Source organism: Mirounga angustirostris, unplaced genomic scaffold (assembly GCF_029215605.1).
Source record: "Mirounga angustirostris isolate CCGP_5_RB_7025 unplaced genomic scaffold, mMirAng1.0.hap1 SCAF_1, whole genome shotgun sequence".
In the NCBI taxonomy this organism is placed as follows: Eukaryota; Metazoa; Chordata; class Mammalia; order Carnivora; family Phocidae; genus Mirounga; species Mirounga angustirostris.
In genome coordinates, this window is record NW_026991709.1 from 131,995,058 (window position 1) to 132,008,862 (window position 13,805).

At 37.1% G+C, this 13,805-nt stretch overlaps 1 protein-coding gene across 4 annotated transcripts in view; it reads right to left on the minus strand.

Moving 5' to 3' along the window:
* Window positions 1–8,191: 8,191 nt before the first annotated feature.
* SATB1 (SATB homeobox 1) overlaps window positions 8,192–13,805 on the minus strand; it is a 101,614-nt gene continuing 96,000 nt past the window's right edge. For 3 of the 4 annotated variants that reach the window (XM_064588461.1, XM_054504442.2, XM_054504441.2), the window contains one exon: window positions 8,194–12,536. In XM_064588461.1, the coding sequence (XP_064444531.1) occupies window positions 12,069–12,536 (468 nt within the window). In that variant the 3' untranslated portion in view covers window positions 8,194–12,068. Of the gene's footprint in view, window positions 12,565–13,805 lie in introns of all 4 variants that reach the window. The other variant, XM_064588475.1, reaches the window with a different exon arrangement.

Genomic DNA, 13,805 nt, shown 5'->3' on the forward strand with positions numbered 1-13,805 from the left:
CACACTGACAGCATTACTCAGTCTCTGCAGGTTTTATGAACCCAAGAGTTAAGAGAGATGAGGACAGGGCCCTTTGCTCCTCCTGGATTCTCCAGTGGTCAATAGAATATTTCTCCAGGACATAGTACCCAACCAATGAGTCTACAGAAATAGGCTTTGTGAAATAGTGGAGTTTCTCTATGTAAAAAGGAATCACTGAAGTTCCTGTGGCCTTGGTTTACTTCAACAGAATTCTCTCTAGACTGAATCATTCCCCAAAGGGCCATCAAGCCAAGTGCCAATTTATTCTCAAATCCTCAAAGGAAAAGCTTATAGTCGTCAGTGGTATGTCCTTCTCTAGATGGAAATAAGACAGATCTAGCTTTCTCCTGGGCCAGGAATCATTGATTGCAGGGAGAGCAAATGCTCTCACAGTCTAATCAATCTCACAGAGCAGATGGATGTGGCAATTAGTGCAAAAACAATTTTGCCAAGAATATTAACACTTCTTGAGTTTATCAAGAAAGGGTGAAGTTTCTAGTCAATAATTTTCTAAATTTATAGAAGAGTTACTGGTGAGCAACAGGGTGTGGGATATCTAGTCTTGTGCTCTTGCATAGGACAACGAGGTAACTAGTAGAAATGAAAGAATGAGGTTCTTCATACACATCAAGTGAGATCGTGGAGTTGAGAACAAATGAGTTTCTAGTTAATATATGCTCTAACTCTTCTAAAAAATACTGAAATGATTATTTTGTTTTGACACAAGTTATTCAGAAAATTGCTTTAATTCTTTTCCTTTACAAATCTTTTGCACAGTTTAGTGATCTACAACAAAGGTTGACAAACATTTTCTATAAAGGGCCAGAGAGTAAAATATTTTAGGCTTGATGGCCATATGGTCTCTTTCACAGCCACTCTAATTCTACTGTTGTAGCATAAAAGCAGCCACAGAGAATATAAATAAAGGGCATGGCTTTGATTTCCAATAAAACTTTATTTATAAAACAAGACAGATCTGGCCCATGGGCCATAGATTGCAGAACTCTGATCTAGGGCTTTGGTATGGTCATTTGATCCCCTCTAATAGTATCGATAGAATATTTTCCCTTTCTGAAATTAGGGCACTTATTAGAAGCACCAAACTTAAAAAAAGCAGTGTTTCTAGAATGATTAAAAGAGGTCAGTTTGCATGTGGTTTCCAGAATTTCCTTTTCACTCATAATATGGAAATGTGCAGGAAGTATGCTTCCCCTTTGAGTAATCTCACTTGCCAATCAAAGTCTTCCTGTATCTTCCCCAACGTCTTCATCTTTCTCTTCCTGAGTCCCTGTTCTTTCTTCTAGCTCTCTTCTCTTTTTCCCTTAGTTTTATGTTTTTGCACAATCCTCCCCCTACTCCCTTTCCATATTTCAACTTCATTTTGGTCAAGTTGGATTTTGTAGCATAGTCTAACAACTTAATCAAGAATTGAGTGTTAAAGCTATGAACCTTTAATAAGGATAAAGCAGGGAGTGCCAAGGCAAATGAAAGATTTGTTGAGAGATATGTTCACTAGGACCAGTGAAATAAATTCTCAGTGCCTCAGTTTAATATCAGTAATATAATGATAATAATGTATCTACCTTATATGGTTGTTATACAGATTAAGTGAATTTATATTGTCAATGGCTTAAAACAGTGTTAGTATTTAAGTTCAGGAACAAGGTAAAGATGTCTTCTCTCTCTATTTTTATTCAACATTGCCCTGGGTGTTCGAGAAAAGAAAAGAAAAAAAAAAAAAGAAGGTATTTAGATTGCAAAGAAGATATAAAACTGTCTTTATTTTTATATGACATGATTGTCTCCATAGAAAATGTTGTGGGGGGTGCTTAGGTAGCTCAGTCGGTTAAGCATCTGCCTTGGGCTCAGGTCATGATCTCAGGGTTCTGGGATTGAGCCACGTGTCAGGTTCCCTTCTCAGCGGGGAGTTTGTTTCTCCCTCTGCCCCCCTACCTCAAATAAATAAATAAAAAATCTTAAAAAATAAAAAAAAATTAAAAAAAAGAAAATGTGATAGAATCTACAAAAAAGCTACCAGAACTATTAAATGAGTGTAGGCTAGGTTGCAGGATAAAAGATCAACATACAAAAAAAAAAAAAAAATTGGGGTGCCTGGGTGGCTCAGTCATTAAGTGTCTGCCTTTGGCTCAGGTCATGGTCCCAGGGTCCTGGGATCGAGCCCCCGCATCGGGCTCCCTGATGAGCAGGGAGCCTGCTTCTCCCTCTCCCACTCCCCCTGCTTGTGTTCCCTCTCTTGCTTTGTCTCTCTCTGTCAAATAAATAAATAAAATCTTTAAAAAGATTCAATTCTGTTTCTATATTCTAGGAACAAACAGTTGGAAATCAAAAATTCTAAAAATATGTGTAATGGAGTAAAAAATATGAAATAGGGTCGCCTGGGTGGCTCAGTCGGTGAAGCGGCTGCCTTTGGCTCAGGTCATGATCCCAGGGCCCTGGGATCGAGCCCCGCATCGGGCTCCCTGCTCAATGGGGAGCCTGCTCTTCCCTCTCCCTCTGCTGCTGCCCCTGCTTGTTCTCTCTCTCTCTCTCTGTCAAATAAATAAAATCTTAAAAAAAAGAAATAATTTAGGGATAAATCTGATAAAGGTATGCTAGAACTGTACATTAAACACCATAAAACACTGCTGAGAGAAATGAAAGAAGACCTAAGTAAATGAAGAGATATATCATGTTCATGGATCTGAAGATTCAATATTGTTAAAAGGCCAATTCTCCTCCAAAATGATCTACGGAGTTGAAGCAATCTCAATCAAAATTGAGCAGATGTTTTTTTGTGGAAATTGACAAGCTGAACCTAGAATTCACAGGTAGATGAAAAGACCCAGAATCACCAAAACAACTTTTAAGAATAATAAAATTTGAAGACTTTAGATTACTTAGATTACTTGGCTTTAGGACATCTAGAGCTATAGTAATCAAGACAGCATTAGTCTTGGTGGAAACGTTGATAAAGAGCAAAAAATAAATAAAATAGAAATTCAGAAGTGATACACACAGGTATAGTCAATTGATTTAAAAAAAATTTTTTTTGGTCAATTGATTTTTGAGAAAAGTGCAAATGCAGTTAAGCGGAGAAAGAACAGTCTTTTAAACAAATGGTACTGGAACAATTGGAAATGTATATGCAAAAAAAAATTTAAAAAGGAAGAAAAAGAAAAGAAAAGAAAAAAATTTTGACCCATACCTTGATACTTTGTATCATATATAAAAATTACCTCAAAATAGATCATGGATTTGTGACCTTGGATTGGGCAAATATTACTTATATATAACACTAAAAGCAAGACGTTTAAAGGCAAAAACAAAATTGTTAAATTGGACTTCACCAAAAAACTTCTTTCTGTTCTCCAGAGAACATTGTTAAAGGAATGAAAATGTAAGCCATGGACTGAAAAACTTGCAAATGACGTATCTGACAAAGGACTTATAACCAAAATATATAAAGGACTTTCAAAACTCAATAATAAGAAAACCAATAAAAAAAAATGGGTAGGGGCGCCTGGATGGCTCAGCTGGTTAAGTGTCTGCCTTGGGCTCAGGTCATGATCCCAGGGTCCTGGGATCGAGCCCTGTGTCAGGCTCCTGGCTCAGCAGGGATCCTGCTTCTCCCTCTCCCGGCTCCTGCTCTCTCTCGCTCTCTCTCTCTCTCAAATAAATAAATAAATAAGATCTTAAAAAGGAAAAGAAAAACTTTTAAAAAAATGGGTAAAAGTTCAAACACTTCATAAAAGAAGATACATGGATAGCAAATCACATGAAAACATATTCAGAAGGGAAATGCAGTTTATTACAGAAATACCAATAAAAATATGAGTATCACTACACTCCTATTAGAATGTTTACAATTAAAAAGTCTGACCATATCGAGTGTTGGCAAGGAGAAAGCATGAGAACTCCCATGCACTGTTGGTGGGACGGTAGAACAGTACAACCACTTTGGAAAACAGTTTGTCAGATTCTTAAAAAGTTAAATACCTATGGTATGAGAAATTACTTCTAGGAATTTGCCCAAGAGAAACACAAGCATATGTCCATGGAAAGGCACACAGAGAAATGCTCATGGCATCTTTGTAACAGCCCCAAGCTGGAAACAACCCAGATATCCATCAGCCGCATAATCGACAAAACAAATGGCACTATATCCACAAAAGATAGTATTTCTCAATAATAAACGAACTGAACATGGATGAATCTTAAAATAATTATGCTTAGTGAAAGGAGGCAGACAAAAGTGAGTGCTTTCTGAATTATTCTATTTATATAAAATTCTAGAATATACAAACTAAGTTATAGTGACAGAAAGCAGATCAGTGGTGTCATGGGGATGGTGATTAATCAATGAGGATGGGAAGGTGGGAGGGAGGGATTATTACAACAGGGCACAAGGAAACTACTGGGATAATGGATATGTTCATCGTGCTCCCAATTGTGTGGTGGATATATACATACTCATGCATGCATATCTATATGTGTGTGTGTGTGTGTATGCATGTGTGTGAAAACTTACCAAATTGTATGCCTTAAATAGGTGCAGTTTATTGCATGTCAATTTTGGTAGTGTACTCTAACAAACTGTAAATGATCTCATGATATGCATTTCTGTGTCAAGCATACCTTTCAATTTGTGTTATTTTCTATGTAATTTTGGATTGATTTTGTTGTAGTTTTTCTTTTTTTGTCCTATGTTATTGCAGTACATACGGAACTCTTAGCTAATTCTTTTTGTAATAAGATGGGGAATAAAAACACACACAAATGCAAAAATGTCATATTGCAGCAGGACTCTGAGATGCTAAAGGCTAACAAAAGACTCTTTACATGTGTCAGTTTAAAAAGCCCCACTAAAAGGATTGTCCATGGGATATGGGTCTCATTCTGTATTTCTTCTAAGTTGTCTCATCTCATTCATAGACTAACCAAACATATATTTCTGTGTCAGGATTTGACTAATATAAAGACATGATACTGCATTTACTTGTTCTCGTACGGTTGATTATAACTGTAGTTTAAGCATTATATGAAAACCTGTAGATACTAGAAAATTCTCCTGATGTTAGATGTGGCATCTCATCTCTATATTAATATTTTTTCTTAAATGTTCAGTAGAATAATTTATTTTCAGAATCATTGTGACACATTCTGACATCGGAGTGGCTTGATTTTATTTGATGCATTACTCTTTTTCAAAAATAGGATAAATGCCAAATGCCTCTATGAACTTCAGTGTTTCTAGCACAGGATTATTTATTTTATTTTATTTTATTTTATTTTATTTTATTTTATTTTATTTTATTTTATTTTTACTTTTTTTTTTATTCTTATGTTAATCCCCATACATTACAACATTAGTTTTAGATGAAGTGTTCCATGATTCATTGTTTGTGCACAACACCCAGTGCTCCATGCAGAATGTGCCCTCCTCAATACCCACCACCAGGCTAACCCATCCTCCCACCCCCCTCCCCTCTAGAACCCTGTTTGTTTTTCAGAGTCCATCGTCTCTCATGGTTTGTCTACCCCTCCGATTTCCCCCGCTTCATTCTTCCCCTCCCGCTACCTTCTTCTTCTTCTTTTTTTTTTTTCTTAACATATATTGCATTATCTGTTTCAGAGGTACAGATCTGAGATTCAACAGTCTTGCACAATTCACAGCGCTTACCAGAGCACATACCCTCCCCAGTGTCTATCACCCAGTCTCCCCATCCCTCCCACCCCACCCCCCACTCCAACAACACTCAGTTTGTTTCCTGCGATTAAGAATTCCTCATATCACTAGCACAGGATTATTAATTAAATGTAGTTCTTCACTTGAAAAATAAGTCTACTGGACTCGACCGATTGGAGTGTGATTAATTTAATGTAGTTTGAAATGTAGGATGATTGAGTGCAGTTAACTTTTTAGTATGTTATTTCTCTTTCTTGAAACACACGCCCCCATTTAGAGATTTTTTTTCTCCCCAGGCTAAGAAGATTTCTGTCCTTTTTAGTTTAGCCTTTATGGGCACATTGCAAATACGCTACCTCACTATTTTTCAGGTCTATTGTGGTAGGAGCCAATTCTTCATTTCTCTGCTTCTCACCTGTTTCTGTCTATTTATTTGTGTATAAGATGTCAAAGGAAAATGAAAAGGAACACCTCAAAATACCACCTTGAAAAAGAAAATGCCAACAAATTCTTTTCTGCACCTGAAGCTTTTAATTCTTTAATCCACTATGGAATGTTGCTTAATTACATATTTTATTATGCATAACTGAAAATTATGTACTTTAGTTTCAACAATGATATGAAAGCACGTATTGTTTATAAATAAAGAGAGGCTGGGTTGTCTCTTTTTTTATGTTACAAATATTTGTGGAATTCTCACAGGTTCTCCTAAAATTGGCTTTTTGAAAATTCTCAGCGTTCTGAGAAAAACTTCGTTTCAATATTTTCTCTAAGAATCAGAAAATTCATTACTTTGCAAAGCGTAAGATAATGTCAGAATATCATTATGGGCAAAACCCACTGAACAGTTTGAATATTTTCATAAAAGTTTCATCTTAATTTTAATGAGTTTCACAAAGTACTTATTAATGGGAAAATGTTACAATTGTTGAACTGGGAATGAATCATCAGGGGTTCATTATATTATTCTACCTTTTTTCCGTATATCTGAACATTCCTACAACAAAGTGTATGCTTTTTTAGAAAAAAAATATTTTGTGTATACGGCTCTTACACCAGGACAGCAGAATCTGGGGGATAATATTTCATACACTTGATTTCAATTACTCAGTGACAGACTTTTTCCTATTAGCAAAATACATGCTACATTAGATTTCTGAAAATTCTGAATGGCGATGAATGTTTTTACATTTTCTGCATTTGAAAAAGCTTTTATTAAGGAGAAGTAGCGATAGGAATGCAAGGGTAGAAGGCTTGGGTTTGAAACCGATGAGGCCACTTAAGAGCTGAAGCAATCAGCCTGTTTTGAGTTGGCCCTCCCTGGTCTTTGAAGGGGGAGTTTCAGAGCCTGCCTTCTGTACCTCGGAGTGGAATGGAGATAGGTTTGTGGCAGTGCCTTATATAACAAAGTCTTCTACGGATGGTGTTGTGATTTTCATTTTAAGCATATCTGAGTGTGCTTCCTACTCAAAGGTAAGAAGCCTTTGAGAGAGATCTGGTAAAATTTGGACATTAAAATGGGAAACAGAGGTGGAGTAGGGGAAACCTGTTGCCACAGTAAGATGCTGTTGGACAGTTCGTGCTTTGAATAAATGCTCACTTTGCATCACTCTGCCACAGACTTGATGAACTAACAGACATTAAATATTAGAAAGTTCTCGACATTCTCATTTAACAGGTACCGTGTGTTCTTTTGTGAGTGGAATATCAGAGCAACACATGGGGCATCCTATCTTTTGGTGGAGTGTAAAGACGGGATTAGATTCTGTCACTGTAATGAAAATGTATTTAAATACCACAAAAAGCAAAGAGTAACGGTAAAAAAATTTCAACTAGGGGCGCCTGGGTGGCTCAGTGGTTAAGCATCTGCCTTCGGCTCAGGTCATGATCCCAGGGTCCTGGGATCGAGCCCCGCATCGAGCCCCGCATCGAGCCCCGCATCGAGCCCCGCATCGAGCCCCGCATCGGGCTCCCTGCTCAGCGGGGAGCCTGCTTCTCCCTCTCCCACTCCCCCTGCTTGTGTTCCTGCCCTATCTCTCTCTGTCAAATACATAAAATCTTAAAAAAAAAAAAATTTTCAACTAATAGTACTGAAATAATGTTCAATATTTAATTTAGAGCAAAATAGGTCCCTTGAGAGTCTGTTTCCTTGGCCAGGCAACAAGTATAAGGTACTGTTTTATTGCATCTCCTCATCAAACATCATCATAGAGAACAGGGGTCCAAGTTTCATGCTTTTGATCACAATAGGGATACTAGCAACTGAAAATAGTTGACAGAAGCTGACTTCATACACAACCCTGGCATAAGGCAAGAAGCCATAATGGAACTTTTTGGAATTATTTTGATAAAGTTAAATTTGGAAATACATGATTCATGTAAGTAGGGTAATGTAAGAAAGGCTTAAAAATGTTGCTCGTCTTTTAAACATTAATTCCAAACTATTTTTATTTAACATTTGGTATTGTTAAACAGGTAATCGTATTCTGGACATACACCTTCCACCACATTTCTTTAATAAGGGTACTTTGTATTTTATCAAAAATCTGCATGTTAATAGATTGTAATTTAACCTTTGTCAAAAGACATGCAAGTATTTAGTATTCACATTAAAAGGATTGCCTCAGAAGAAATACTGAATCCATAATATGCCCCCTTTAAAAGTAAAAAATATTTATTGGTAAGATAAACTATAGCATCAGTATCTTCTGATATTTTAAATGTGATTCATATTTTTGAACCTTCATTTGAACCTTCCACACTATCATGCAAATTTTTGGCTGGCTTCAGCAAGATAGTCCTATTTTTATTGGCTATATAATAGGGTATACACATTTTAATTGCTCTTTTTGAAAATATCACCAGGCAGTTCAGAATACCTCATTTATTGATAATATCGTGACAATCAAGGACCTTAATATCAGCTGATGATAACAATAGGGAATAGGGCAGAATTTAATAATGGAATGTATGGGATTGTCATTTTTACTCAATGTTGAACCATTTGAAAATGTTTTCTACTCAAGCTACATATTTTAGATAAGCACAGTTAGATATAGATATCACTACTTGGAAAAAAAAAACCCACTTCTTTTAAGCTCAGAATTCCTTAGGACTAAATGTTAATCAATACACATTTTATACATATGTACAGACTTTTTAACCAAGTGCCACACAACTAGGGCACACGTATTAGTTACCTTGGTTTTCAAAGGTTATGTGTCAACTCTGCATATTACGTGCCAGGGAGATACTGTCAACATTATTTTTTGCATAATGTGCAAGTATTATATGGCCACAGAGTGTAATACAAATTAGTGGCAAAGTGCTGAGGGAAGGAATCCATGACAGATTCAGATGCACAAGGTTGAATATTACCCGTAAACTACCTGACTCTGCTAAGGTCTTAACAGCACAAAGCGCTATGTCATGCCCAGCTTTTAAAAGTTTCTGAAATACTTGGACACAATGAAGCTTGTTCAAGGAGTTTTACCATAGCCACTGGTAGGAGGACTGGTATGAACAATAAATGACATTGGGGGAGCAATGTGGAAGATCACCCAAACAAATCATTTCCAAATTGTGCCGTCTTCCCTGAAAACAATTTTGCTCACTCCATCATGACCATCAACTGTTTTCTGATATGTGCTTTTTATTTATTTATTTTTGGTTTAAAAGATTGTATTAGGAAGATTATGCTGCTTAAGTTAAAGGGTCTAAGTGAGACTATTAGTATTGTATTGATTTCTCACACACACTCATCAAATTCATTCAAAATGTTATTTCAAAAGACATTAGCTTATTGGGAATGGCAAAATCGTATTTGCAACCCAATTTTTCCTTCCAAAATAATTAAAGTTTCTGACACCTTTATATTCTGTTGGGCTAGTTAAAAAATTAAAATAAAATCAAAGACTACTTTTTGCTCTAGCTTTTCCCTCTAAGCCCAGAGGAAAAAAAGGAGAAAGAAAGGATTTTGTAAAAAACTTCATGGCATACTAGTTTCTATTTATTCATTTTTTTACTATATAAAATCTAGTTTCTAATTTATTAATTCAAATTTCTTTTCTTCAAATGGTTTTCTGAACCGTGAGCAAGAATGTTTAAAAGTTGTCTTATTTAATAAAGAGAACTGAAAATTTTTTCAATACAGTTTCAAGTTACAGCAAACCAGCTGCCTTCAAAGCAGTTCAGCTGTGCTTCCAAAGTAAATAGTACTTTTACAGCTGAATCGGGAGTCTTCAATGATGCCATTTTAGTTTCTTAAGTAAAAGTTCAATATTAAAAGCAGCCCAGTTGCCTACCAATGAGCTCATCAGTGCCTGGAAAAATGTTAGTCATGAAGAGATTGGACAATTTCAGAACCAACTATCAAGGAACCCAGATACCCTTATTAACATCTAAGAAGTCTTAAAAAGAAGCAGCAAAAGATAAAGTGAATACAAAAAAAATGATAACAAAGCCCGAAACCCTGGCCTCAATCCTTTCCGTGACCATCAGCACACCTCATTTTATATCATGGCGTGTATGGAGTTTTATGTTGCAAGAATTTTGAAGACGGTGTTTAAATTCCAGGTGTGATATTCTTACTTTCTTCATTTAGTTCTCATAGTTAGGACATAACACAACCAAATGAGCTCAGTTATTAACTTCTATTCCATTTATAACTTAAAAAAAATACATTGCTTACTAAGAGGTTTTTATACAGAAGGTCCATTTTTTCCCTACTTACTTTATGTTACTGTTAAAGGCCTTTAAAATATTTATACATTAGCTTAAAAGAAGTGTTGCCATAATTAAATATTGTGAAACAAATGCAGATGAATTCACTCTAAGCACATAATTCCTAGAGACTAGATTTATGTTTTTGTTGGCAGGTCTTCTGACTATCCTACTATCTCTGTTTATTAGGCAAAATGCTAACCCCAAACAGGTCATGGTCTTCACTGTTAAACTTAAAAAATGAGCGCGTGTTTGTGATTTAAATTTACAGTGTTTCTAGTGACTTTTCAATCGCTCTTTTTAAAATCAGTAAAATATCATCAAGAAAATATTAACATGCACCTAACTGAGAGGGCCATCTTTGACTCTTTAAAGTTACTTCACATAAGCAGACAAACCCTACCATGTCATACCATACAAACAATTTTAATTGTGTAGTTACAGTCAATAACCACTCCTAATCAGAACATTTCTGCATAAAGAAAATTGTGATACACTTATAAAAACAGCCAGCTGTAACAAAATAGCTGGTGTTTTCATAGCCATAAACTCATAAAAAAGAAATACACCTTTATACAGAAATTTTATACAGATGTAGCTTTAAAATTGATTGTAAACCAAAGGAAGACACATTGCAAACATCAATTATTTTCACATTAATTGCATAATTTTCTAAGGTGATCTATTAGTTTTATTTACCTAAGCTTATTTGCATGATAGTAAAAATTGCATACAACAATAAGAGTGAAGCTTATAGTATGAATTGCTTGGATAACATAGAGCACTTTTTATAGGCAACTGTGTAAAGCACATTTTCTCTATTTAAAACTTTTAAGACACTTTGTTTTACTGCCCATCAAAATACATTTATAAATAGAAAAGAATCAGTATGGTAACAAGAGAAGCAATATTACATTTAACGGAAACTTCCAAAAAATTAATTACAACATGATGCTGCAGGATCTACAAATAAATAATGAGGACTAAATTGTGTTTCACATTTTCTTTTCATTTTTTAAAAAATCATGTAACAATGAGAATGAAAAAAATTACAGTGAACTTTTATTTCCAAAATAAAAACAAATTTGAATTACGGCAGTGCCATATAATACAAGGCATTTGTTGGCATATGTCATCTTTAAACTGCATTCCACAGTCTATAGTTCTTTTGTAACATACAATAGAGTAACAAACTCTTTTTTTTAAAATAAGGGGCGCGTTTCCAAAGATCAGTGTGGAGTGTTACAGAAATAATTAAAGGAAGGAAATAATAATCACAGAAGTTATAATGCTTGTTTGAGGCTCCAGAATAATAATTTCTTAAAAAAAGAAAAAAAAAATCACTGGTATCATGCTTACGGGGTACACACCTTGATGTGTCCCGTGAACACAAATTTTAATTTTTAATACCAAACAATCCTCGACGCTTCACCTGGGGCTGCCAAGCAGTTTGTAAAACAGAGTAAAACATTTAGTGCAGTCTGTATTATCCTTTCTCAACTTCCCTGTTTGTGCAAGTTTCTGAAGATTCATTGGCCGAACAAGGAACAACAAAGGTTTTCGGAGGGAATACAAGGTGGACTTCTCCCTTCGTCAGTAAATACCAGTGGCACTGCTGAATGAAAGCAGTACTTGGACCTCAGTCTTTCAAGTCAGCGCTGATGTCCGTGCTTCCTTCCACTGACAGCTCTTCCTCCAGCTTCACCGAGAAAAGGGTGTTGGCATTTTTGTCTGGGACGCTCTCTTCCGAATCCTTAAGCAACTCCTCCTCTTTGTACTCGGCCACATCCACCTCCAGGCCGGAGTTGTCCTTCAGTTTGCCGTGGTGCTTGAGATAATAGCGCTGGTTCTGAAAGAACTTGATGATGGTGTACTTGGGCAGGTCAAGCTGCGCGGACAGAGTCTGGATGGCCTCTTCGTCCGGGTACAGGCCTACGTCTTGGATGAAGCTCTGGAGGATGCCCAGGGCTTCCACGGAAATTTTCGTCCGCGGCCGGGTCTTCTGCCGGTTCTCGTCCTCGGCCTCGGCGGGCGAGGCCACGGTGGGCTGCCGCGGGGGGAGCCGGGGCCCGGCGGGCTGCTGCTGCGCCTGCGCCTGCGGCTGCGGCTGCAAAGAAACAAGCGGACGGTCAGGGCTCTGCGTTCTTCCCGCGCGCGGACGGAGCCGGCTCGGAGGAGGCGACAGGGGGCTGGGAATCCCACCGGGAGCTCCTCCGAGGGGGACAGAGATCCAGGACGCAAAGGGAGGCCAGCCAGACGGCCCACGGCACCAGGGAAAGAAGTCCAAGTGGTAAGAACCAGGAAGGGGAGGCACGACCAGGGTTTTGGGCGGGGGCGCGCGGGGGGGCGCTGCGGGGCTTCCTTATCGGAGGTCAGCGGAACCTCCCTCCCCTTCGTTTCCGGCCCGGCTCACGGAAGTGAGAGTTCAGCGCGCTGAAAATGTGAGCCGTGGACTTCACCAGGATATGCATCGGAAGGCGAAGACAGCAAAGCAAATTACGATGTAAATAATTAACAAAGATTTAAAATGAAGACTGAGGAGTAAGGATTTCAAAGGCGTTTTCGAAAGGAGTGCTACAGAGCCCTGGGAGAAAGAAACCTGTGTTTTGCCCCATTTCATCCATGGCTAAAGCATGGAGCAAGAACAGAAAGCCTTATTTAAACTCCAAATAAAATGGATAAACGCCTGCTCTTCTTCAACAGTATCCCTTAAGACTCCAAAGGATTTTTGAGATTCTCACGTTTGTGAATTTCCTACCAGTCAGTTCCGATTTAATACACACACAATTTCTTACCAAATTGCACTAGGCTGACGCTGCAAGTTTCTTTTCCTTACCGAAAAGTAAAAGGTTGATCCACCGTACAACGAACGGCTAGCAAATTGTTTTGTCTATAGTAAACTCATGTGATTAGAATTTAAATTTAGTGTATACAGACACGTTTTCGTAATTAGTGTCTGTATGTGTTCTGTAATTTCCATACACAATTATACGTAACAAATGTGTAACACATGCACATACTGTACACTCTATATCTATAATTCTTATCATCAAAGCAAATCAACCTGAGTAAGCGGCAAAATATTAGAGCGTTTATACTGTGCCTAAGCATTTCCTTTTATTCCCCTAAGAAACAATTTTATTAAAAACAATTTGCATCTTCAAACAAGTACTATTTTTATTACTATACATATACCTGTCTCTTTTTTTTGTTTTTGCCAAACAACAGTAAGTTTTTCAGGCTTTCATGATTATTTTAGTGCTTGATATCCTAAGGGATTCCCTTTTCCAATTTATCTTTAATACACACTCAAGGACTTTTTTTTTTTTTTCTTAGTGGATGGATAACTCTATCACTGTTTTTAACTAGATAAATA